Source organism: Dendrobates tinctorius, unplaced genomic scaffold (assembly GCF_039654945.1).
Source record: "Dendrobates tinctorius isolate UK_male_01 unplaced genomic scaffold, ASM3965494v1 ptg000075l, whole genome shotgun sequence".
Lineage (NCBI taxonomy): Eukaryota > Metazoa > Chordata > Amphibia > Anura > Dendrobatidae > Dendrobates > Dendrobates tinctorius.
This window is the reverse complement of record NW_027361743.1, coordinates 11,059,717-11,085,976: the sequence shown is the minus strand read 5'-3', so window position 1 is coordinate 11,085,976 and position 26,260 is coordinate 11,059,717. Positions and strand designations below refer to the sequence as shown.

Below are 26,260 nucleotides of genomic sequence, written 5' to 3'. Positions count from 1 at the left end.
GCCAGCAGAGCAGGAACACAATAGAAAGAAAAAATGGACTTAAAAAAAAAAAGAGCACAAAAGAGTAGAGACCGAAGTGTATTAGAAAGTTGGAGAACTTTTTGTTATACGGCGAAATCGGAAAAGCTACTTTATCGATTCATCGATTCATCGATTCCGTAAGTGATCGCATCTGTGCTGCTGTTTTTTGTTTTTGCAGGAAGCTTGTGCCGCATTGTGTGTGCCCTCATCCTCTACATTGCTGAGGCTCATTTTTCGGAAGGTGAGCCCTGTGACTATAGTAACCCATGAGTGGCACTTCTGCCCAATTTCTCCTGTGTCCAGAGCCGGCCTCTGGCAGCCAAGAGGAGTGTCTTGGGTTATTTCGAGCTTACAGGCAAAGCTTGGGAGCCTTTCATTCTGTCTGGCTGCTGACAGAGACACAAATGCCTTCTGTACACTGTGGGACCATTGTAACTCTGCTGCTTCTCAGCTCTTTGTCTGGACTGGGGCATTCGCTTACAAGAACCTATTATATCGGCATTGTGGAGGAGTCCTGGGACTATGCACCGAGCGGCCAAAATCTCATCTCTGGACTCAATATATCCGATGACGAGTAAGTGCGATGTGTCTGGTCCTTTGTCTTATTTCGTGAATTTGCAGCTGTATTGTCATTTGCATTGAATACGTATAGAATTGAATCGCGTGACGCAGCTCACGGCCAAATTCGACCCGTGTCCTGATGAATGGGACGTCTGCAGTGCCGACGCAACCGTCGGCTTTGCAGATCGTCATTAAAGGGATTTCCCACAAGAGACATTTATCATCTAGGATAAACTATGACCCCCCACTGACCACCATAATAAGACCCCCCCGAACACAATAAATAGCTAAACGATAGTTCGGCTCATTGTTCAGCAGGCAGCTATCTCTTTTGATTCCTCCATAGATCTGTTGAGCACCCCTGTGTTCCCCAGGAGAAAGCTGCTGCCAGACTCCACTGGCGGTGACTTACCTCACCAACAACAAAAGGATCAGAAGGCCGAAATTAAATAATCCGGATCCCTGTCTCCTCCAACATCTACCAAAAGAGAATCCTGAAGCCCCCCATACACATTAGACTGGCGGCCGAGCCCGATAATATTGGCCTGTTCATCCAATGTCAGTCCAATGTGTATGGGGGCTTTAGTGGTCCTGAGACCCTCTTCCTCCTCAATGATAGACCTAGAATGGAACAATAGTTAAGCATGCCTCCTTTTTCCATCAGTCTTTGAATGAAACATCAATCCACATTATCAACGACCGCTGCATTCATTCTAGTGATTGTGGGGTCCCAACACTGTAGCCCCTCTGGCCTATTTTATGAAAACCCCTTTAATGAGGGATCCAGCACTTGCTCTACATATTTAATCTTTTAGCTGGTGTAAATGCTGCCGTTCTCCTTAATCCGCCACTATTTTTATTTTGTTCCTGCGCCTCTCCGTTCCGGAGATATGGCCTCCTCTTCTCTGTATGTAAATCTAGTCTTTTTAACCAAGTGGGCGTGATCCTCATGACGACGTCCAGAGACAAGAGTTGAGGACTTCACCCCTTGACTAAAAAGATCTGATGCTGTTTTTGCTCTTCTCCATTCCTGAGATATGGCCTCCCTACGACTAGATGTAAATCAAGTCATTTTAAGTTAACCCAAGTGGGCATGATCCTCAAGAAGACTCCCATAATGAGAGTTAAGGATTACACTCACTTGGCTAAAATGCAGTAAAGGGGAGGCCATATCTCAGGCATGGAGAAGAGCATGGACAAAAGAAAACACCAGATCCAGGAGAACAGCGAGATTTACAGCAGGTAAAAAAAAACAGATATTTAAGGCAAGTGGCATAGCCTTTCTTTTTGTGGCATCGTCTATGTGAAATTGGCGTCAGGAGATGGCGAGTGCCAGGAAGATTATTGAGTTTTACAGAAAGGTGTTAGCAATCTCTGCAGTGGTGACACATGGCCAAGTGGAAATTCTGATGAATAATGATCCTACCTGCTAATTGCACATTCAGCATGCTGCATAAGGTCATGGTGACCTGGAAAACATTAGTAATGAGTTTATTGTAACACGATCTATGACATATTTTATTACCTTCTTTATAGATGATATTTACATCAGTGGTGAAGGGTTATCTCTAGCCCTGTTCATTATTCTCTAGCCCTAGTCATTAGTCCGGTATTTTCAGAGCCCGAGGTGCAGACGTTTCCCAGTTGTGGCGACCCTGAACTCGCAGAGTGTAGGATCTCTTTTGATTGAGGGCAATTAATTCTTTAATTTTTTTTTTGCAAATTGCCATGACTTACCTCCTATTGCCACCTATTGGAAATGGCAATACTAAAAATCAATACTGGCCCTTTAATGATCGTTGTCGTATGATTTCAGATAAAAGCCAAACCAGATTGTCAGTTTGCAGACACGTGTTTCAGGGTATTGCCCCTCATCAGTGCAAAGCAAGAGATGTGATTTGGCGCTATGAGTGACCTCTGACTTGGGGCTAAGAGGTTATGTCTCTCATTGTACACTAGTAGAGTCACTATTTTAATTTGTCACTGTGTGTCATAATCTCAAGAACATTCCAGAGTTCTCTACCCTTATTTATTCCCTTCTGAATGATCTTGAGGGATGGGGGATCATGTGGCCATCAGGCTCTGCTACCTCCAGCAACCCTTTGGCCATCTGGGAGGGAGCCACACTAGACTGAGCTTCAGTTCTACTGAGGTTGCAGCTCCGGGCGATGCACCACAATCTCTCTCCTTCTGCCCCTTCTGTGGCTTTCTGGACTAGAGGGACAGGGAAACTTTTATTCGGGCTCTTCTCCTTTTGTGTAGTAGTCTTCATATTTTTTTTCCCATCGGTCTCGGATATGGACCTTTAGGTGCATATGTGCAGACTCTGGGACACCATCAGTAAGGGACCACACAGAGCCAGAATCACATTGGTGTCACAGATTTCTGTAGATATGTGCCTATTTTTATTTTTCCAATAAAGCATTGAAGAATTTTACGCCCCTGCTGAGCTGGACCACTTTTCCTACATTTCCTTAGGATAAATCAAGTTATGCTGACGTGGTACCGGGCTCCATGTGTGAAACTTGATTTTGCTGTGGGCTAGCAGTCCTTTTTTCATTGCATGGGCAGACTAGGGCTGGGCATACAGAGTAGATGTCACAGTGAAGTGGTGAGTTCTCCTTCAATGGAAGTCTTCAAACAGAGGCTGGACAGACATCTGACTGGGATGATTTAGCGAATCCAGCTTTGAGCAGGGGGTTGGACCAGATGGCCCAGGAGGTCCCTTCCAACTCTACCATTCTATGATTCTATGATATGCAAAAATAATCCACTGTATGGCACAATTCCTACAGTTCATGACCCAGCATAATCTTTTTCTTCCTACATATCAACATGATTGACCATGAATATTTGTGGGCCAACCTTCTGGGGTCTGCTGACACCACGATGAATGGCATAGTTAAATTAATACCAGTTTGGCAGAATAGGTACAATTTGATCTCATGCCCTACACAGCCATAGAAATCCTTATAAAATCTGCCTGAGGCATGATTTCCCAACATTGAATCTGAAAGTTCAAACAAGTTCTGGAGGTCAGATCCCAATCTATCAAAGATTGATGGCATATCCTAAGAATAGAATCAATCACTTTCTGGGAAATGTATAGCAAGAAGGAACTAAAAATTGTATTTATCTTCTCTAAGAGATGTACTTTAAAGAGGACTTGTCACTTGCCATAATTTTTTTGTTATCCGTTGTAAATCCCACTGTTCTCCTGAATCCGGCGTTGTTTTTCTTTTCTTCCTGCACCTCTGTTTCTGAGACATGGCTCTTTCTTCCTTGTATAAAAATCTAGTCTTATTAGCCAAGTGGGTGTGAGGGAACTCCAGGGCTGCAGTCATGGCTGATAACTGCTCCTGGGCGCCCTGGCCTCCCGTCACATGCAAACAATGTCCTTTGGTTAGTGTACTTGCCTCTCTGTTCTCTGCACCTTCAGGGTCTCCTCTGGGTTGCTGAAGACCCCTTCCATACGATTGCGCACAAACAGAGACACAGTCCAGTTGCAACTTAAAATGTAGAACTTTACTTTTTTCTTTTTGCAGCACATCCTTGTCAGATACAACATCACCATAGGGTTCCATACAGTTCACATTCTTCACTTTCCCTGTTCTCTTTTCTATGTCCTCCAGTATGTGCCCGGGTCGTACCGTCGCGTCCTCCCTGTTCAGACTCACTACGCTTATTAGTTCCCTCGTCCGTTTCGCCCTGGACATGAGGGCATCTGCCCATGCAGTGAGTTGTCACATTGTAGAGCGTCCCTGTACTGTTGTGACCTCTGCTTTAGCTTCTGCTCCACTACTGTTGTCACCACTGCTGCCTCTGCTGAACTTTTGGCCCGTTGGGCCCTGGACGACTCTAAAAAGGGAAAACCCTCTATCTTATACACAGTTGGCTCCTCCTAATTAACTATATACACTACGTACCCCATGTAGTAGGCCGATTAAGGTACTACGCTTTCCCTATTTAACACCATATGTACATTATACAACATATATTCCTATACACTAGTACAACAGATAAATATACTGTGTATGTATACATGTATATATCATACAAGGCAATAGCTACTTCAAGGAGGGAAATGGAGTATCACACGATCCCTGTACACCCATTACATGGGCCTGTTTTTGAAAATGATGCCTTCAAAGTAGGTTTGATGGCCAAATCCCATGGTTAAAATGACTGGACAGGTAAGAGGAGGCCATATCTCAGGAAGGGAGAGGAGCAGGTCTAAAAGAATGACAACGCTGGATTCAGGAGAACAGAGGTATTTCCACCAGGTAACGAAAGTTAAATACTCATTGCAAGTGACAAGATTCGGGTCAATATTACTAAAAAAAATCATAGTGTTTTGGGGCCTTTCTTTCTTATTGCATCCATGTATGTATATATATATATATATATATATATATATATATATGTAAAAATGAATATATGTGTGTATCAGCCACGCCCACTCCACATAGCCCCACCCAGTCACTAAGCATCTATCATTTCACCAGAGCTATTTAAAAGAAGCTGAGCTGTGATTGGTTGCTATGAGCAACAGTTTTCCTACTCCACAACACCTCAGCAGACACTGACCGGGTGGGAGAAATCTATCATCCCCGGGAACATAAGCTCCCAGCCATTGTCTGCCCCCCAGAAAGGAGCAGAGAGCACATGACAGAAATAAATACCCCCTTACTGTCCATATACCCAATTCTACTCTGCACTCTGGCTCTGACCACAGGCCTCTCTTAAAGGGATCCCTGGTATGGAAGCTAGGACCGTTCTGCTCAGCGATCTGGTTCTGACCCCAGGCTCTCTTTAAGGGATCAATGGTATGGAAGTTAGGGCAATTCCAGTCAGCGCTCTGTTTCTGACCCCAAGCCCCCTCTTAAAGGGATCCCCAATATGAAAGTTAGGGCAAATCCACGCTGCGCTCTGGTTCTGACCCCAGGCCCTTCTTAAAGGGATCCTCGGTATGGAAGTGACGGCAAATCCACTCTAAGCTTTGGTACTGACCACAGGCCTCTCTTAAAGAGATTTCCAGCATGGAAGTTAGGGCAAATCCCTCAGCGCTCTGATTCTGACACCAGGCTTCTATTAAAGGGATCATTGGTATGGAAGTTAAGACCGTTCCACTCAGCGCTCTGGTTCTGACCCAAGGCTGTCGGCATGATGTGGGATATTAGTGGTAGTAGTCCGGTGGCTCTGGCTGACGGGATGATGTGGGATATTAGGGGTAGTAGTCCGGTGGCTCTGGCTGACGGGATGATGTGGGATATTAGGGGTAGTAGTCCGGTGGCTCTGGCTGACGGGATGATGTGGGATATTAGGGGTAGTAGTCCGGTGGCTCTGGCTGACGGGATGATGTGGGATATTAGGGGTAGTAGTCCGGTGGCTCTGGCTGACGGGATGATGTGGGATATTAGTGGTAGTAGTCCGGTGGCCCTGGCTGACGGGATGATGTGGAATATTAGAGTGAGTGTGGCTTTGTGGAGTGGGTGGGGCTATACACTCAGCTTTATATATATACACTAGCTGAAGAGCCCGGCGTTGCCTGGGCATAGTAACCAACTGTGGTTAGTTATAACAAAGTATAATGATTATATTGCACATAAAAACATTTCACATCATATATTCAACACTACAGTGTATGTAATTCTATCCTGTGTGATACCGTCTGCTGAGCCGTGTACCTAATCCTATCCTGTGTGATACCGTCTGCTGAGCCGTGTATCTAATCCTATCCTGTGTGATACTGACTGCTGATCCGTGTATCTAATCGTATCCTGTATGATACTGACTGCTCAGCCTTGTATCTAATCCTATCCTGTGTGATACTGACTGCTGAGCCGTGTATCTAATCCTATCCTGTGTGATACTGACTGCTGAGCCGTATATCTAATCCTATCCTGTGTGATACTGTCTGCTGAGCCATGTATCTAATCCTATCCTGTATGATACTGACTGCTGAGCCGTGTATCTAATCCTATCCTGTGTGATACTGACTGCTGAGCTGTGTATCTAATCCTATCCTGTGTGATACTGACTGCTGAGCTGTGTATCTAATCCTATCCTGTATGATACTGACTGCTGAGCTGTGTATCTAATCCTATCCTGTGTGATACTGACTGCTGAGCTGTGTATCTAATCCTGTCCTGTGTGATACTGACTGCTGAGCAGTGTATCTAATCCTCTCTGTGATACTTACTGCTGAGCCGTGTATCTAATCCTATCCTGTGTGATACTGACTGCTGAGCCGTGTATCTAATCCTATCCTGTGTGATACTGACTGCTGAGCTGTGTATCTAATCCTGTCCTGTGTGATACTGACTGCTGAGCAGTGTATCTAATCCTCTCCTGTGTGATACTGACTGCTGAGCCGTGTATCTAATCCAATCCTGTGTGATACTGACTGCTGAGCTGTGTATCTAATCCTATCCTGTGTGATACTGCCTGCTGAGCCGTGTATCTAATCCTATCCTGTGTGATACTGACTGCTGAGCCGTGTATCTAATCCTATTGTGTGATACTGACTGCTGAGCCGTGTATCTAATCCTATTCTGTGTGATACTGTCTGCTGAGCCGTGTATCTAATAGACGATAACACCATAGAAATGATAAGAATAATAGGCCTCAGTTACCACAACTGTCTACAAAGAAAACTGTTGCTGATAGCAACTAATCACAGCTCAACTTTCATCTTTTAAACAGCTCTGGGACAGCGTGGCGAGTTTTGAGTGGCGACTTTTGTGTTTGGACTTTTATGTGGCGAGGTTGGTGTATGTGTGGTGAAATGTGTGCTGAGGGTGGTATATGTGTTGAAGCACGTGGTAGTGTGTGGCGCATTTTGTGTGTTCATATCCCCGTGTGTGGTGAGTATCCCATGTCAGGGCCCCACCTTAGCAACTGTACGGTATATACTGTCTGGCGCCATCTCTCTCATTCTTTAAGTCCCCCTTGTTCACATCTTCACATCTGGCAGCTGTCAATTTGCCTCCAACACTTTTCCTTTCACTTTTTCCCCATTATGTAGATAGGGGCAAAATTGTTTGGTAAATTGGAACACGCGGGGTTAAAATTTCACCTCACAACATAGCCTATGACGCTCTCGGGGTCCAGACGTGTGACTGTGCCAAATTTTTGGCTGTAGCTACGACGGTGCAGATGCCAATCCATACACTTTTTCCCCATTATGTAGATAGGGGCAAAATTGTTTGGTGAATTGGAACCCGCGGGGTTAAAATTTCGCCTTACAACATAGCCTATGACACTCTCGGGGTCCAGACGTGTGACTGTGCCACATTTTGTGGCTGTAGCTGCGACGGTGCGGATGCCATTCCCGGACATACATACACACACACCCACTTTGAGCTTTATATATTAAACTAGCTGAAGAGCCCGGCGCTGCCCGGGCATAGTAACTAACTGTGGTTAGTTATAGCAAATTATTATTATCCTCCATCCCATAGTCCCATGCCCATATACCCATCATACACATCCTTCATCCCATAGTCCCGTGCCCATATACTCATCATACATATCCACCATCCCATAGTCCCGTGCCCATATACCCATCACACATCCTCCATCCCATAGTCCCGTGCCCATATACCCGTCATACATATTCGCCATCCCATAGTCCCGTGCCCATATACCCATCATACATATTCACCATCCCATAGTCCCGTGCCCATATACTCATCATACATATCCACCATCCCATAGTCCCGTGCCCATATACCCATCACACATCCTTCATCTCATAGTCCCATGCCCATATACCCATCACACATATCCTCCATCCCATAGTCCCGTGCCCATATACCCATCATACATCCTCCATCCCATAGTCCCATGCCCATATTCCCATCATACATATCCTCCATCCCATAGTCCAGTGCACATATACCCATCATACATATCCTCCATCCCATAGTCCAGTGTCCATATACCCATCATACACATCCTCCATCCCATAGTCCCGTGCCCATATACCCATCATACACATCCTCCATCCCATAGTCCAGTGTCCATATACCCATCATACACATCCTCCATCCCATAGTCCAGTGCACATATACCCATCATACACATCCTCCATCCCATAGTCCAGTGTCCATATACCCATCATACACATCCTCCATCCCATAGTCCCGTGCCCATATACCCATCATACATATTCGCCATCCCATAGTCGAGTGCCCATATACCCATCATACATATCCTCCATCCCATAGTCCCGTGCCCTTATACCCATCATACATCCTCCATCCCATAGTCCCATGCCCATATTCCCATCATACATATCCGCCATCCCATAGTCCCGTGCCCATATACCCGTCATACATATCCTCCATCCCATAGTCCAGTGCCCATATACCCATCATACATATCCTCCATCCCATAGTCCCATGCCCATATACCCATCATACATATCCTCCATCCCATAGTCCAGTGCCCATATACCCATCATACATATCCTCCATCCCATAGTCCCATGCCCATATACCCATCACACATCCTCCATCCCATAGTCGAGTGCCCATATACCCATCATACATCCTCCATCCCATAGTCCCATGCCCATATTCCCATCATACATATCCGCCATCCCATAGTCCCGTGCACATATACCCATCATACATATCCTCCATCCCATAGTCGAGTGCCCATATACCCATCACACATTCTCCATCCCATAGTCAACCATTATGACATCATAATGAGCAGCGGGGCTTGCAACCTATGATGACATCAGCATCACCATGGCAACCATTATGACATCATAATGAGGGGCGGGGCTTGACACACACACACTTTTTCCCCATTATGTAGATAGGGGCAAAATTGTTTGGTGAATTGGAACACGCGGGGTTAGAATTTCGCCTCACAACATAGCCTAGGACGCTCTCGGGGTCCAGACGTGTGACTGTGCCAAATTTTGTGGCTGTAGCTGCGACGGTGCCGATGCCTATCCCGGACATACACACATACACACACACATACACACATACACACACACTTGAGCTTTATATATTAGATTATAATTTGCTCTAACTAACCGTAGTTTGTTACTATGCCCGGGCAGCGCCAGGCTCTTCAGCTAGTATGTGATGAAACTGAAATTTCTCTTTAAGCTTTAACTTCTTAAGTATTATTGAGAAATTCTAGGAAACGGTTTAGACTGTTTACTGTTTAACTTGGTGAAGGTGGCATTCCACCCACAACGGTGACAACATATCTGGCACTCATGTAGGTACTTTGAGCTAGGCCAAAATACAGTACTTCTTATCCAGGTCATGTTGACATGTGTTGAAACTAATTTCCCTTATTGGCAGTTATATTTGGAGGAACAAAGAGTTGGATTAGTCAGGTTACTTAGTCATTAGAGGATTACAATTATCAACTTGGTTTAAGATGATGTTATTCTCTAGTGGAGAACGGTGAGAGCCTGTTGAGCATATTATCACAGTAGGAGGCTTATAGATTGTAATTCCATGTATTGTCACTGTATAGATCTCTATCACTCAAAGAACATTTCTTTTTAGAAAGTATAAAATCAAGAAAATGACCTGTATTTTTGGATTTAGGGTGTATTGGACCCAGAAAATACGAAAAAAATATTTACGGTAATGGTAATTAAAACTTCTACAGTGGTCTAAGTTCATTAAGACATTTACAGTGGGTACGGAAAGTATTCAGACCCATTTAAATTTTTTACTTTGTTTCATTGCATCCATTTTGTAAATTCTAAAAAAAAATTCATTTTTTTCTCATTAATGTACACTCCCATCTTGACTGAAGAAAAAAAAAGGGTAATGTAGAAATTTTTGCAAATTTATAAAAAAAAAAGAAAAATTGAAATATCACATGGTCATAAGTATTCAGACCCTTTGGTCAGACACTCATATTTACGTCACATGCTGTCTATTTCCTTGTGATTCTCCTTGAGATGATTCTACACCTTCATTGGAGTCCAGCTGTGTTTAATTAAACTGATAGAACTTGATTTGTAAAGGCACACGTGGCGCCCCTGAGGCTCTGTCGCCACAGAGGTATTGCACCTCCTCCTGAGGTGTGGTGCCCCACCATCCAGGTAAGTTGGAGGCTCCTGACCACGCTCCAACACTCACATCCCACACAGTAGTTCAGCAAAGCCACATTGCGGCTCCCTGCTTGGAGTGTAGCAGAGCACCTTTGGTGGCTCCCTGCTTGGAACACTAAACGTGCTGGGAGGCGGGTGGAGTTTAGAATACATAAAAGAGCGGGAAGGTGTAGGATTTCAGGTCAGACAGTGAGTGAGAGGGAGTCACTCAGAGAGGAGTGAGGAAATATGATCCCGGAGAAAGGGATGGAGGAAGGAGTGCTGCAGCTGCCTCAGTGATCTGAGCCAGCTGGCACAGGAAAGGAAAGAAGGAGAAAGACATTGAACTGAAACCTGATCTTCCATGAGAAGGAGAGATTAGTACGGAACGTAGGAGTACAAGGGAACAGAGGACGTGGGTTAGAGGAAGAACCCTGCCTAGAAGTTCTAAGCGCAAGGCCGGGGCCCGGTCCCCGAGGTTGTATGGACACTAATGGTTCTGCAGCAGACACCGGTGGAGTAGTGGGCTGTAAATGCACTACTCCCATCTAAGACTTGGGGGCACATCAGCAACTTGGATATTGAGCCGGGACTCAGGAGTAAGGAGTCCCCGAAGCATGCTACAGCTGTCTGCCGTACAAGTAGAGTTCTTGGGAACATCTGTTAGGAGGAACTCCAGTGTAACTCAGTACTGGGAGTACTTCACACTTAAAGGCGCTATAAGAGGAGACGTTCAGAAAGGCACATGTTGGCGGAGCATTGGAAGGGAGCATTCCATCTGGCCTGGAGGTTGATTGAGTCTCTGATCCAGAGGACACGGTACGGAGGCATGCACCTGTGTGTATTACAGACTGTGAGTAAAGCTTTGGAACTACAAGGCCTGGTGTCCTCCATTGATTCTTGCGCCCACACACCCAGCACTGCTACATCCGAGTACCAGCTACTACACTGCCTGCGCCCCTCAGCTACCCCCCACATCTACACTGCCCTGGGACTACAGCTCCACATGTGGTGAGCTTCACCATCTTGGCTGCAAAACACCACCAGTCCCAGAGGATCTGCATGCAGCGTCGGCTTAACATCTCCCTTGCCGAACACCACAGGTGGCGTCACAAATTATTCATCAATTATATTTCATTTTTCTTTCACCCCTTTTTGCAATGGAGCCCCAGGGCCACGGACCGGGTCACAGCTCCCGTGACAACTCCCATTGAGATCAACGGGCCCGGTGCTGAGTACCCCGATAGCCCTGGCCGGGGCGCTCCACACACACCTGTCTATATAAGACCTCACAGCTCACAGTGCATGTCAGACCAAATGAGAATCATGAGGTCAAAGGAACTGGCCAAGGAGCTCAGAGACAGAATTGTGGCAAGGCACAGATCTGGCCAAGGTTACAAAAGAATTTCTGCAGTACTCAATATTCCTAAGAGCACAGTGGCCTGCATAATCCTTAAGTGGAAGAAGTTTGGGACCACCAGAAGTCTTCCTAGACCTTGCCGTCCAGCCAAACTGAGCAATCGTGGGAGAAGAGCCTTGGTGAGAGAGGTAAAGAAGAACCCCAAGATCACTGTGGTTGAGCTCCACAGTTGCAGAAGGCAGGTGGGAGAAAGTTCCACAGTCAACTATCACTGCAGCCCACCACCAGTTGGGCCTTTATGGCAGAGTGGCCCGACGGAAGCCTCTCCTCAGTGCAAGACATAAGAAATCCCAAATAGAGTTTGATAAAATACACATGAAGGATTCCCAGACTATGAGAAATAAGATCCTCTAGTCTGATAAGACATACAAATAACTTTTTATTGATAATTCTAAGCAGTAGTGTGGAGAAAACCAGGCACAGCTCATCACCTGCCCAATAGTGACACACGGTGGTAGCAGCATCATGCTATGGGGTGTTTTTCAGCTGCAGTGACAGGATGACTGCTTACAGATGAAGGAAACACGAATGCGGCCAAGTGCAGAGATATCCTGGAAGAAAACCTCTTCAGAGTGCTCTGGACCTCAGACTTGGCCGAAGGTTCACCTTCCAACAAGAAAATGACCCTAAGCACACAGCTAAAATAACAAAGGAGTGGCTTCAGAACAACTCTGTGACCATTCTTGACTGGCCCAGCCAAAGCCCTGACCTAAACCCAATTGAGCATCTCTGGAGAGACCTGAAAATGGCTGTCCACCAACGTTCACCATCCAACCTGACAGAACTGGAGAGGATCTGCAAGCAAGAATGACAGAGGATCCCCAAATCCAGGTGTGCAAAACTTGTTGCATCATTCCGAAGAAGACTCATGGCTGTACGAGCTCAAAAGGGGGTTTCTAATCAATACTGAGCAAAGGGTCTCAATACTTATGACCATGTGATATGTCAGTTTTTCTTTTTTAATACATTGGCAAAAATTTCTACATTTCTGGTCTTTTTCAGTCAAGATGGGGTGCAGAGTGTACACTATTGAGAAAAAAATGAACTTTTTTGAATTTACCAAATGGCTGCAACGAAGCAAAGTAAAAAAATTTAAAGGAGTCCGTACCCACTGCATGTCATGACTAGTGTTGAGCATTCCGATACCGCAAGTATCGGGTATCGGCCGATATCAGCGGTATCGGAATTCCGATACTTAATTCCGATACTTTTTTCATATCGGATTCCGGGATCGGAATCGGAATAGGAAGTTCCCATCATGCTATGAGCCTGCTTGCTTTGATTAAGCCAATGGGAATCCTCCGAAGTGTGGGCACATCCTGTTAGGCATGTAGGCATGTTAACTATTGGCATGGCTGTGATTGGCTGCCGAAATGATGTCATGATGCACTATAAAAGCCACCGCAGCCGCCATTTCTGGTCACTCTGCTGTGAATTCAGTTAGGGACAGGCTGCTGTAGAAGACTGTGAGGGACAGTTAGAAATAGCGATTCTAAAAACAATATTGTGCTTTATCCAGGCTACATAAACCACCACTGTAGCTTGCTTTTCCCTAGCAGCGCTGTTTTCACAGCTGTCTGCAAGGGCTGTGTGAGTGCAGCTCACGCTGTGGAGTGGGTCCTGCAGCCACGTCAGGCTGTAGGCCACCCAGTGTGATCACTGCTGCCTCATACATCTTTTATTTTTTGAGCTGCATTTTTTAAATAATTTCAATCTAGTGTGCTTCCATCCGTATCCATATACGTTGGTTGCAAACACTAGTAGTAGACAGCGGAGCCTTTCTGCAGCCTTTCAGTGCTAGTGTCCACTTTGCTGCACTGTTCACGGCTGTCTGAGAGGTCTCTGACTGTGTGTGAGTGCAGCTCATGCTGAGTAGTGTGTCCTGCAGCTACGTCTGGCTGTAGGACGCTCAGCGTGCGTCACTGCCTCACACATATTTTTATTTGAGTGCAGCTCATTTTTTCTTCTATTAGTGTGCATCCATCCGTCTCCATCTACGGTGGTTGCAAACACTATATAGGAGTACACAGCGGAGCCTTTCTGCAGCCTGTCAGTGCCAGTGCCCACTTAGCTGCACTGTTGACGGCTGTCTGAGAGGTCTCTGACTGTGTGTGAGTGCAGCTCACGCTGAGTAGAGTGTCCTGCAGCTACGTCTGGTTGTAGGACGCTCAACGTGCGTCACTGCCTCACACATATTTGTCTCTGAGTGCAGCTCATTTTTTCTTCTCCTATTAGTGTGCATCCATCCGTATCCATCAACATTGGTTGGTTGCAAACACTATATAGGAGTAGATAGAGGAGCCTTTTTTTCTGGCTTGTGCCCTGCCGGCGCAGCCAGATTAGTATTACCCAATTTTTTTGGAGCCTCATCTTTTGCATTGTAGGTTACCTGCCTGCATTGTAATAGCTCCAAAAAGTTGGTGATACTATCAGTTTCAATTCTTTGTTCTCATACTTTGAGTTTGTTTCAAACAAAGAAACCACATAAAAAGTTCACCAAACACTACATTTTGAACTTGTGTAGGCCACATCAGCTCCTATTAAAGTCTAGTCCACACACACACACTTCATAAAATTAGTGTTTCTTGTACCTGTAACCAGCTGTTCAGGAATAAGCCCACTAAGGCCCCCCTTTGTCCTTTTTTGCCTATCTTAAGCAGTCTTGCAAGATGAAGAAGGCAGGGAGTAAGGCGCGGGGGCGTGGGCGTGGGCGTGGAGTTTCAGCAGGGAGAGGACGTGGGGATTCTGCAGGGAGAGGACGTGGGGATTCTACAGGTAGAGGACGTGGGGATTCTGGGCCTGCTGCGGGCACCAGTGGATCAGCATCCCCCAGTTTTAGCAGGCAACAGTCCTTTATGCGCAGCTTTGTAGGACCTCAACGTACCCCACTGCTGCGGGAGGAACAAATTGAAGCCGTTGTCGGATGGATGGCAGCTAACGCATCGACTTCAATTACTTCCGCATCCTCTCAGGGTCAGAGCACCGAAGAGCAACCATCTGTCTCTTCACCACCTGCCAAAGTGCCCAGGCAGTCAGAGAGACATGGACAGGAGCCATCACAATCTCTACTTCTGTTCTCGGAATCTGTTGGCTTGGAAAGAGGGGGCCAGCCAAGCAGCATTCCTGAATGTGAAGAAGAGGGAGTATGCAGTGATGCGCAACTTCTTTGTCCCTCTGAATCTGAAGAGGCGAGTGGGCCAGTGCCTATGGTCAGCACACCTCAGTACGCATCAGATGATGACGAGACTCAGTTGCCACTTTCTGGTGCGTACGGTGCTGGCGAGACAACCCCGGAGAAGCAGCTGTTTGAAGAGGGGAGGGAAGATGATGAGGTCCTTGACCCATCATGGCGTGAGCAACAGGAAGGTGGTGGGAGCAGCTCGGAGGAAGAGATTCCCCTACCGGCCAAAACAGGAGGCAGAGGGAGGGGGAAGACTTGGTTGCCTGTACCCTCCACTTCGGCACCCGTTAGGAGCATTCCTCCTTCCAAAGGCAAACCGGGCGCTCACAAGAGTTGCAGTGCGTGGTCCTTTTTTGACACAGTTGCAGATGACATTTGCTTTGTCAAATGCAAGCTGTGTCATCAGAGAGTCAAAAGAGGGAGAAATGTCAGCAACCTCAATACCACAAATATGTGGAAACATGTGCGCACCAAGCACGAGTTGGAGTTGCATAGACACCCTCAAGACGTAGGCCAACGTACAGCACCACCTACCACCTCTTCAGTTCGTGTTGGGCCCTCTTCCTCCAGCTCACACACTGCTGGTTCGGCTTCCTCACAGGATCGCCAAGGAAGAACCTCTGCCACTGTTGTCCGGAGACCCTGTCAGATTCCACCCATAACAGCACGTTCCCATCCATCACAGCCATCGGTAGCACAGGCATGGGATAAAAGGCGCCCTTACTCGGCAAACCATCCCCGAGCACAGTCTCTGAATGCTGGCATTGCCAAACTTCTGGCAGTTGAAATGCTGTCATTCAGGCTGGTGGACACTGACACCTTCCGGGACTTAATGGCATTGGCAGTCCCCCAATACAACGTGCCCAGCCGCTTTTATTTCAGCAGGCGAGCCGTCCCTGCCCTGCAGAAACATGTTGAGGGCAAAATAAAACATGCGCTACTAAACGCCGTTAGTAGCAAGGTCCACCTGACCACCGATGCGTGGACCAGTAACCATGGACAGGGACGATACCTTTCCCTCACTGCCCACTGGGTCAATGTTGTGGAGCCGGGTACGGATCTGGAGAGTGGCGCTGTACGTGTTCTTCCAACGCCACGGATTGCAGGACTCCAGTCTGTACACATAGACTCCTCCTCCTACTCAAGTTCCTCAGAAACAGCAGAGCAGGAGCCTGTTACGACCGATATGAGCACAGCCGTGGCCAAACGTCAACAGGCTGTACTCAAATTAATTTCTTTGGGGAATCGAAGCCACACAGCGCAGGAGCTCTGGAATGCTATCAAGCTGGAGAGCGATGTGTGGTTTGGGCCAGCGAATCTCCAGCCGGGCTTGGTAGTGTGTGACAATGGCCGAAATCTGGTGGCAGCTCTTGGCCTAGGCAACCTCACACACATCCCATGTCTGGCACATGTTCTTAACTTGGTCGTGCAGAGCTTTCTGAGGGACTATCCGGATCTTGATGCACTGTTGCACAAGGTCCGCATAGAGTGCGCTCACTTGCGACGTTCCAGCACGGCAAGATCGCGCCTCGCTGCTCTGCAGCGACGATTTGGCCTTCCAGAACATCGCATCATATGTGACCTACCCACCCGGTGGAATTCAACGTTACATATGTTGGAGCGGTTGTGTGAGCAGCAGGCAGCAGTCATGGAGTACCAGCTGCATCAGGCGCAAACAAGTCGCACTGTGCGCCGTTCACACTTCAGCACCATTGAGTGGGCCTCTATGAAGGACATCTGCCTCGTTTTGCGTGCCTTCGATGAATCCACGCGGATGGCGAGTGCAGATGATGCACTAGTCAGCATGACTGTCCCCCTTATCTGCCTGCTTCAACAAACACTGCAAGCACTAAGGGATGAGGTTTCAGAAGAGGTGGAGGATGAGGAGTCCCAAATGCCATCTGCTTCTGGACAGTCTGCGCTACGTGTTTCCTCACAAAGGCCTAGGCAGGGGACACTTTGTGAGGAGGATGAGGAGGAGTCGATGGAGGAGGAAGACATCTCTCCAGAGGAGGGAGGTACACAAACCTCTACTCAGTATGTACAGCGAGGGTGGGGTGATGCAGAGCAGGTCGAGGTCACGCCTCAAACAGGGGACAGCGGTTCTTTGGCAGTTGGGAGTCTGCAGCACATGGTTGATTTCATGCTGCAGTGCCTGAGAAACGACCGCCGCATCGCCCACATTCTCGTCTCGGCTGATTATTGGGTGTACACCCTCCTAGATCCTCGCTACCGGGACAGCGTACAAAGGCTCATACCAACGTTGAACCGGGAGCGTAAAATGCGGGAGTACGAAGAGTCACTGGTGCAGTCCATAATGTTTTCCATTCCACCCGACAGCATTGTTGCAAGTGCTTTACAAAGCAGCTCTGTGCGTCGAGGCAGTGGAGGAAACTCTGCACAAAGAGGGAGCAGAGGCAGTGCCGCAGCACAAGGCAAGACCACTATGGCCCAAATGTGGCAAAGTTTTGTGTGTCCACCACAATTGTCTACACCATCAGCGACGCCTCGAGTCAGCAGGAGGCAACGCTTCCGTCAGATGGTGTCAGACTACATGTCTTGCCCTGTCGCTGTACTCCCAGATGGCTCTTCCCCCTTCAAGTTTTGGGTCTCTAAGCTGGATACATGGCCAGAGCTTAGCCAGTATGCATTGGAGGTGCTGGCTTGCCCTGCTGCCAGTGTATTATCGGAACGTGTCTTTAGTGCCGCAGGTGGTGTACTAACAGACCGTCGCACGCGACTATCTTCCGATAATGTTGACCGGCTGACTTTTCTGAAAATGAACAAGGCCTGGATCTCCAAAGACTTTGCCATTCCTCTTACAGACTAAATTAGTGGTTGGCAACTGTATCCAGGTCTGCTGGTGTGTTCATTTTTCTACCACCTGAACTATAATCCCTGTGCTTCAACACAGCCAGTTGTCGCTCAGATGTGTCGTCTGCACAGAGAAACACACTAGCTCCTGTGTTACTGGGGTTCAGTAATGCCAGCTGATCCCCTGCTGTGTGGACGGCAGAGTCACCAGCTCCATCAACATTCAAACCACTACTGATTTTTAACCGTGCCCAACTTAGGTCTCTGGCTCCACTGTCTCTACTATTTCCCCTGACCTCCAACCCCGCCATCTACATCTCTGAAGTGGCGTCAGCACAATCTACACTTGTTCCTGTGTTCCTGTGGCTCAGTCCCATCAGTTTATCCCCTGATGTGTGTCCGGCAAGGTCTCCTGCTCTGTCCACATTCCCATAACCAGTAGTGGGAATGAGGACAGAGCTGGCGAACTTGCCGGACAAACATCAGGGGATCAACTGATGGGACTGAGCACCAGTAACACAGGAACAAGTGTAGATTGTGCTGACGCCACTTCAGAGATGTAGCTGGCGGGGTTGGAGGCCAGGGTAAATAGTAGAGACAGTGGAGCCAGAGGCCTAAGTGGAGCATGGTTAGAATCAGTAGTAGTCCACAACCTCCATAAAAACCGCTGCCCATTGGCCTCTGCATGCGGCATGCGTAATCCTGGGCACCAACAGCGTCAGTTGGTGTTCAGAAGTGTCGTCTCCACAGAGCCAAACACATTCGTTCAAGTGTTAGTGGGGTTCAGCACTGCCAGCTGTTCCCCTGCTGTGGAGATGGCAAGTCTCCTGCTGCCTTCACCTGCCCAAATCCAGTAGGCCCCAGCCTGCTCCTCGCCTAATCCTGGGCTCCAACAGCGTCAGTTGGTGTTCAGAAGTGTCGTCTCCACAGAGCCAAACACATTCGTTCAAGTGTTAGTGGGGTTCAGCACTGCCAGCTGTTCCCCTGCTGTGGAGATGGCAAGTCTCCTGCTGCATTCACCTGCCAAAATCCAGTAGGCCCCAGCCTGCTCCTCGCCTAATCCTGGGCTCCAACAGCGTCAGTTGGTGTTCAGAAGTGTCGTCTCCACAGAACCAAACACATTCGTTCAAGTGTTAGTGGGGTTCAGCACTGCCAGCTGTTCCCCTGCTGTGGAGATGGCAAGTCTCCTGCTGCCTTCACCTGCCAAAATCCAGTAGGCCCCAGCCTGCTCCTCGCCTAATCCTGGGCTCCAACAGCGTCAGTTGGTGTTCAGAAGTGTCGTCTCCACAGAGCCAAACACATTCGTTCAAGTGTTAGTGGGGTTCAGCACTGCCAGCTGTTCCCCTGCTGTGGAGATGGCAAGTCTCCTGCTGCCTTCACCTGCCAAAATCCAGTAGGCCCCAGCCTGCTCCTCGCCTAATCCTGGGCTCCAACAGCGTCAGTTGGTGTTCAGAAGTGTCGTCTCCACAGAGCCAAACACATTCGTTCAAGTGTTAGTGGGGTTCAGCACTGCCAGCTGTTCCCCTGCTGTGGAGATGGCAAGTCTCCTGCTGCCTTCACCTGCCAAAATCCAGTAGGCCCCAGCCTGCTCCTCGCCTAATCCTGGGCTCCAACAGCGTCAGTTGGTGTTCAGAAGTGTCGTCTCCACAGAGCCAAACACATTCGTTCAAGTGTTAGTGGGGTTCAGCACTGCCAGCTGTTCCCCTGCTGTGGAGATGGCAAGTCTCCTGCTGCCTTCACCTGCCAAAATCCAGTAGGCCCCAGCCTGCTCCTCGCCTAATCCTGGGCTCCAACAGCGTCAGTTGGTGTTCAGAAGTGTCGTCTCCACAGAGCCAAACACATTCGTTCAAGTGTTAGTGGGGTTCAGCACTGCCAGCTGTTCCCCTGCTGTGGAGATGGCAAGTCTCCTGCTGCCTTCACCTGCCAAAATCCAGTAGGCCCCAGCCTGCTCCTCGCCTAATCCTGGGCTCCAACAGCGTCAGTTGGTGTTCAGAAGTGTCGTCTCCACAGAGCCAAACACGTTCGTTCAAGTGTTAGTGGGGTTCAGCACTGCCAGCTGTTCCCCTGCTGTGGAGATGGCAAGTCTCCTGCTGCATTCACCTGCCAAAATCCAGTAGGCCCCAGCCTGCTCCTCGCCTAATCCTGGGCTCCAACAGCGTCAGTTGGTGTTCAGAAGTGTCGTCTCCACAGAACCAAACACATTCGTTCAAGTGTTAGTGGGGTTCAGCACTGCCAGCTGTTCCCCTGCTGTGGAGATGGCAAGTCTCCTGCTGCCTTCACCTGCCAAAATCCAGTAGGCCCCAGCCTGCTCCTCGCCTAATCCTGGGCTCCAACAGCGTCAGTTGGTGTTCAGAAGTGTCGTCTCCACAGAGCCAAACACATTCGTTCAAGTGTTAGTGGGGTTCAGCACTGCCAGCTGTTCCCCTGCTGTGGAGATGGCAGTCTCTCCTGCTGTCTCCGCATTACAAAGACAGTAGGCCTCTGCCTACACCCTCCTATTTCCTGGGCTTCAACACAGCCAGTTGTAGTTCGGAAGTGCCGTCCACACGGAAAGAGATACTTGCTCCCGTGTCTCAGTGGGGTTCAGTAACGTCAGCTGATCCCCTGCTGTGTGGATGGCAGTCTCTCCTGCTGTAAACTCATTCAAAATACAGTAGGCCTCTGCCTACACCCTCCTATTTCCTGGGCTTCAACACAGCCAGTTGTAGTTCGGAAGTGCCGTCCACACGGAAAGAGATACTTGCTCCCGTGTCTCAGTGGGGTTCAGTAACGTCAGCTGATCCCCTGCTGTGTGGATGGCAGTCTCTCCTGCTGTAAACTCATTCAAAATACAGTAGGCCTCTGCCTACACCCTCCTATTTCCTGGGCTTCAACACAGCCAGTTGTAGTTCGGAAGTGCCGTCCACACGGAAAGAGACACTTGCTCCCGTGTCTCAGTGGGGTTCAGTAACGTCAGCTGATCCCCTGCTGTGTGGATGGCAGTCTCTCCTGCTGTAAACTCATTCAAAATACAGTAGGCCTCTGCCTACACCCTCCTATTTCCTGGGCTTCAACACAGCCAGTTGTAGTTCGGAAGTGCCGTCCACACGGAAAGAGATACTTGCTCCCGTGTCTCAGTGGGGTTCAGTAACGTCAGCTGATCCCCTGCTGTGTGGATGGCAGTCTCTCCTGCTGTCACCTCATTCAAAATTCAGTAGGCCTCTGCCTACACCCTCCTATTTCCTGGGCTTCAACACAGCCAGTTGTAGTTCGGAAGTGCCGTCCACACGGAAAGAGATACTTGCTCCCGTGTCTCAGTGGGGTTCAGTAACGTCAGCTGATCCCCTGCTGTGTGGATGGCAGTCTCTCCTGCTGTAAACTCATTCAAAATACAGTAGGCCTCTGCCTACACCCTCCTATTTCCTGGGCTTCAACACAGCCAGTTGTAGTTCGGAAGTGCCGTCCACACGGAAAGAGACACTTGCTCCCGTGTCTCAGTGGGGTTCAGTAACGTCAGCTGATCCCCTGCTGTGTGGATGGCAGTCTCTCCTGCTGTCACCTCATTCAAAATTCAGTAGGCCTCTGCCTACACCCTCCTATTTCCTGGGCTTCAACACAGCCAGTTGTAGTTCGGAAGTGCCGTCCACACGGAAAGAGATACTTGCTCCCGTGTCTCAGTGGGGTTCAGTAACGTCAGCTGATCCCCTGCTGTGTGGATGGCAGTCTCTCCTGCTGTAAACTCATTCAAAATACAGTAGGCCTCTGCCTACACCCTCCTATTTCCTGGGCTTCAACACAGCCAGTTGTAGTTCGGAAGTGCCGTCCACACGGAAAGAGATACTTGCTCCCGTGTCTCAGTGGGGTTCAGTAACGTCAGCTGATCCCCTGCTTTGTGGATGGCAGTCTCTCCTGCTGTAAACTCATTCAAAATACAGTAGGCCTCTGCCTACACCCTCCTATTTCCTGGGCTTCATCACAGCCAGTTGTAGTTCGGAAGTGCCGTCCACACGGAAAGAGATACTTGCTCCCGTGTCTCAGTGGGGTTCAGTAATGTCAGCTGATCCCCTGCTGTGTGGATGGCAAAGTCTCCTGCTGCCTACACAGTCGTACCACTACTGATTTTTAACCGTGCTCCAATTAGGCCTGTGGCTCCACTGTCTCTCGTATTTCCCCTGTCCTCCAACCCTGCCAGTTACAGCTCCGAAGTGGCGTCTGCACAATCCACACTTGTTCCTGTGTTACAGGTGTTCAGTCCGATCAGTTAATCCCCTGATGTGTGTCCGGCAATGTCGCCTGCTCTGTCCACATTCCCATTATCGGAATGTGGACAGAGCAGGCGACATTGCCGGACACACATCAGGGGATTAACTGACCGGACTGAACACCTGTAACACAGGAACAAGTGTGGATTGTGCAGACGCCACTTCGGAGCTGTAACTGGCGGGGTTGGAGGACAGGGGAAATACGAAAATCAGTGAATCCACAGGCCTAAGTGGAGCTTGGTTCAAATTAGTAGTCTACAACCGATCTTAAAATTTCTTCAATGCAGCCTAAGCCTGCTCCGTGCTTGTCCCTGGGCTTCAACACAGCCAGTTGTTGCTCGGAAGTGCCGTCTTCACAGAGTAAAACACTAGCTCCTGTGTTTGTGGGGTTCAGTAACGTCAGCTGTTCCCCTGCTGTTTTGATGGCAATCTGTCCTGCTGCCTCCCAATTGACAGCACATCAGGCCTCAGCCTGCTAAGTGCTTGTCCTGGGCTCCAACATCGCCAGTTGCTGCTCATAACTGACTTTGGCACGGGTACTCCCTCCTGCCCAGCTTGGTTCCAGCCCTGCCTGCTGTTTCCGGGAAGTGTCAATGTCAGTTTGCCACCCCAAGTTGCCATGTCGTGTTGCGGTTGGGTTAGCCGAGGCTAGGGTGCCAGCAGTTTAGGTGCTTCCTATGTGGACTGCGGGTTCTGGTAAGAAAGGTTTGTTCCATAGTGCCAGTAGGACAAGCACCCCCTGTAGGACTGTGTGATTCGGTAACTGCGGCCAGCTTGCGGCATGCCAACTTTGCTTTTCAGGGGTAACTTCTGATACCCCTCCGGGTTCCAGCACCGTCAGCTGGTTCTCATCAGAGCCTTTGGCCTAGGTGCCTCCATCTCGGTATCCGAGTTCCAGCAACGTCTGCTGGTCCTTGGTAGTGCTTTGTAGCACAGGTACCTCCTGCTTAGTAACCGGGTTCCAGCACCGTCAGCTGGTCCTCGGTTGTGCCATTGGCTCTTATTCCTTCTGCTGCCCCTCCGGGTGCCAGCACTGTCAGCTGGTCCTCGCTATTTCCATTTGCTCTTGCAGCTTATGCTACCCCTCCGGGTTCCAGCACCGTCAGCTGGTTCTCGTCAGAGCCTTTGGCCTAGGTGCCTCCATCTCGGTATCCGAGTTCCGGCAACGTCTGCTGGTCCTTGGTAGTGCTTTGTAGCACAGGTACCTCCTGCTTAGTAACCGGGTTCCAGCACCGTCAGCTGGTCCTCGGTTGTGCCATTGGCTCTTATTCCTTCTGCTGCCCCTCCGGGTGCCAGCACTGTCAGCTGGTCCTCGCTATTTCCATTTGCTCTTGCAGCTTATGCTACCCCTCCGGGTTCCAGCACCGTCAGCTGGTTCTCGTCAGAGCGTTTGGCCTAGGTGCCTCCATCTCGGTATCCGAGTTCCGGCAACGTCTGCTGGTCCTTGGTAGTGCTTTGTAGCACAGGTACCTCCTGCTTAGTAACCGGGTTCCAGCACCGTCAGCTGGTCCTCGGTAGTGCCATTGGCTCTTGTTCCTTCTGCTGCCCCTCCGGGTGCCAGTACCGTCAGCTGGTTCAAGAGGACAAAGAACAGGAAGACAACCACCAAGATGCAGAACAACAAGAGAGAGAAGACAAAGAAGCATAAAAAAAACAAAGCAGAAGAACATTAAGCATAAGACTAATACTCTGAGCAAATGATATTATCTTATTTATAAGCAGAAGAAGACTAAGCAGTGTATGGGGGTGAGTCCGTTCCTCCTCGTGGTGCCCCTGGAAAAGGCCTGCTTCTGCAGGCCAAACTGAACGCGGACAAATCCTGTTGTAAATCTTTTGTGACAGGCAGAACGGAAGGTGTAAACTTCTAACTTTTCTAGATAACAACTACAGGAATGCCTGACACAAACAAGAATATGATGAAGAAGAATAGGAAGAAGATGAAGAAGCTGAATATGTAGAATAATAATTGTTGAATAAGAAGAATATGAAGAATGTAAGAAAAGGAAGAAGAAGAAGAAGAAGAAGAAGAAGAAGAATGTAAAAAAAGGAAGTAGAAGAAGAAGAAGAAGAATGTAAAAAAAGGAATAAGAAGAAGAATGTAAAAAAAGGAAGTAGAAGAAGAAGAAGAAGAATGTAAAAAAAGGAAGTAGAAGAAGAAGAAGAAGAATGTAAAAAAAGGAAGTAGAAGAAGAAGACATACATGTCTGGCAAAATATAAATGAGGCTAACATAGTCAATATCTTTGTAACTCCTAACATCTTTAAAAAAAAAAGTTTAATTCCTGCTATTCCATTTGATTGGGCTAAACCTCTATGGCTTTAATGTCTCCTCCACCTCCCACAATACATTCTACATTATTCTTAGTTGTTTTTCTTCATGTAGAATTAACCTACAAGGAAAGAAAGGTTTTTTTTTAATTCCGATATTTTGGCCCCATTGACTTGCATTGGTTCCCGGTATCGGAATCGGCGATACCGATACTTTTTTTTAAGATCGGCCGATCCATTCCGATCCGATATTTTCAAGTATCGGCTGGTATCGCTCAACTCTAGTCATGACGTTTGATGGTCTAGGAAAGGTCTGGGAAAGAAGGTCCCATAATTATTCTCTGGTAGTCTAATGGAAAAATAGAAGGTCCCACAATTATTCCCTGGTGATCTAGTTTAGGACATAAGGTCTATTTTTTATTCCATGGTGGTGTACAGTTTGAAAGAAGGTCCCTTAATTCCTCCTTGGTGGTCTAATGGAAGAAAGAAGGTCCCTTATTAATTCCCTGGCAGTCTAATGGAAGAAAGTCCCATATTTATTAACTGGTGGTTTAATTTAAAAAAATTAAGTTCCCTTGTTTATTTCATTGTGGTGTACAATAAGAAAGAAGGTGCCTTATTTATTCCTTGGTGGTATAGTGGAAGAAAGAAGGTAACAAATTTATTTCTTGGTGGTCTATTGCAAAAATTGAGGTCCTTTATTTATTCCAAGATGATATAGAATAAGAAAGATGATCTCTTATTTATTCCCTGGTAGTCTAATGGCAGAAAGAAGGTCCTTTATTTATTCCCTGGTAGTCTAATGGCAGAAAGAAGGTCCTTTATTTATTCCCTGGTGGTCTACTGTAAGGTGAGACAGAAGATCGCTTATTCTCTGGTGGTCTACTGTAAGAAAGAAGTTCCCTTATTTATTCCCTGATGCTCTAGTGTAAGAAAGAAGATCTCTTATTTACTCCCAGGTGGTCTAGAGTAAGAAAGAAGATTATTTAGCCCCTGGTGGTCTAAGGTAAGAAAGAAGGTCTCTTATTTTTCCCTGGTGATAAAGTGGAAAGAAGGTTTCTTATTTATTCCCTAATGGTCTAAGGTAAAAAAGAAGAACCCTCATTTATTATTTGGTGGTCTAGAGTAATAGTAATATAGTTTAATATCTGGTCTGGGGTTGTATACACAATACATTTCTTTTATTCCTGGAGGTCCAGTGTAAAATTGGGATTATGCCTCGGGGTTTCTGTAGATGAAGGAGTCACAATATCGTTTGATGATAGTCAAGGTTAAAGTAGGTGGTTAATACCTACTAGTTAAGGCTTTAAATTCAGAGTCTTTTGCTCTACATACAAACATGAAGGGAGTCCTGTAACATATTATTCGGATCAGGTGTTGATCTATGTAAAAGCGGCAGGCTAGAGAGATCTATGGAAGAAATCCTGTGGTGGGCTACCTTGAGATCTTAGTCTAGCCGGGGATGATGGCAGCTTATGGACTTTTAGTTCGTGTGCCCTGAAGCCTGCTCCAAGGATCCAACTCCATTTTTGGGCTAAAAATAAGGATATAACATAGCTTAAAAAAAAAGACTAGTAAACTGATTTTTTTTGTTTAATTAGAAGTCAAGAGCCAGATCCCAGGCTCCCATAAAGTGGTGAGATTAACGGCACAGACTTAACCATGAGTAGTCTTATC

At 47.7% G+C, this 26,260-nt stretch overlaps 1 protein-coding gene across 1 annotated transcript in view; it reads left to right on the top strand.

Annotated features, from left to right (window-relative positions):
• The first annotated feature begins 363 nt into the window (after positions 1-363).
• Positions 364-26,260, top strand: part of HEPHL1 (hephaestin like 1) — a 144,566-nt gene continuing 118,669 nt past the window's right edge. Inside the window, exon 1 of the mRNA XM_073582984.1 lies at positions 364-595. Within this exon, the coding sequence (XP_073439085.1) occupies positions 426-595 (170 nt within the window). The 5' untranslated portion in view covers positions 364-425. The remainder of the gene's footprint in view (positions 596-26,260) is intronic.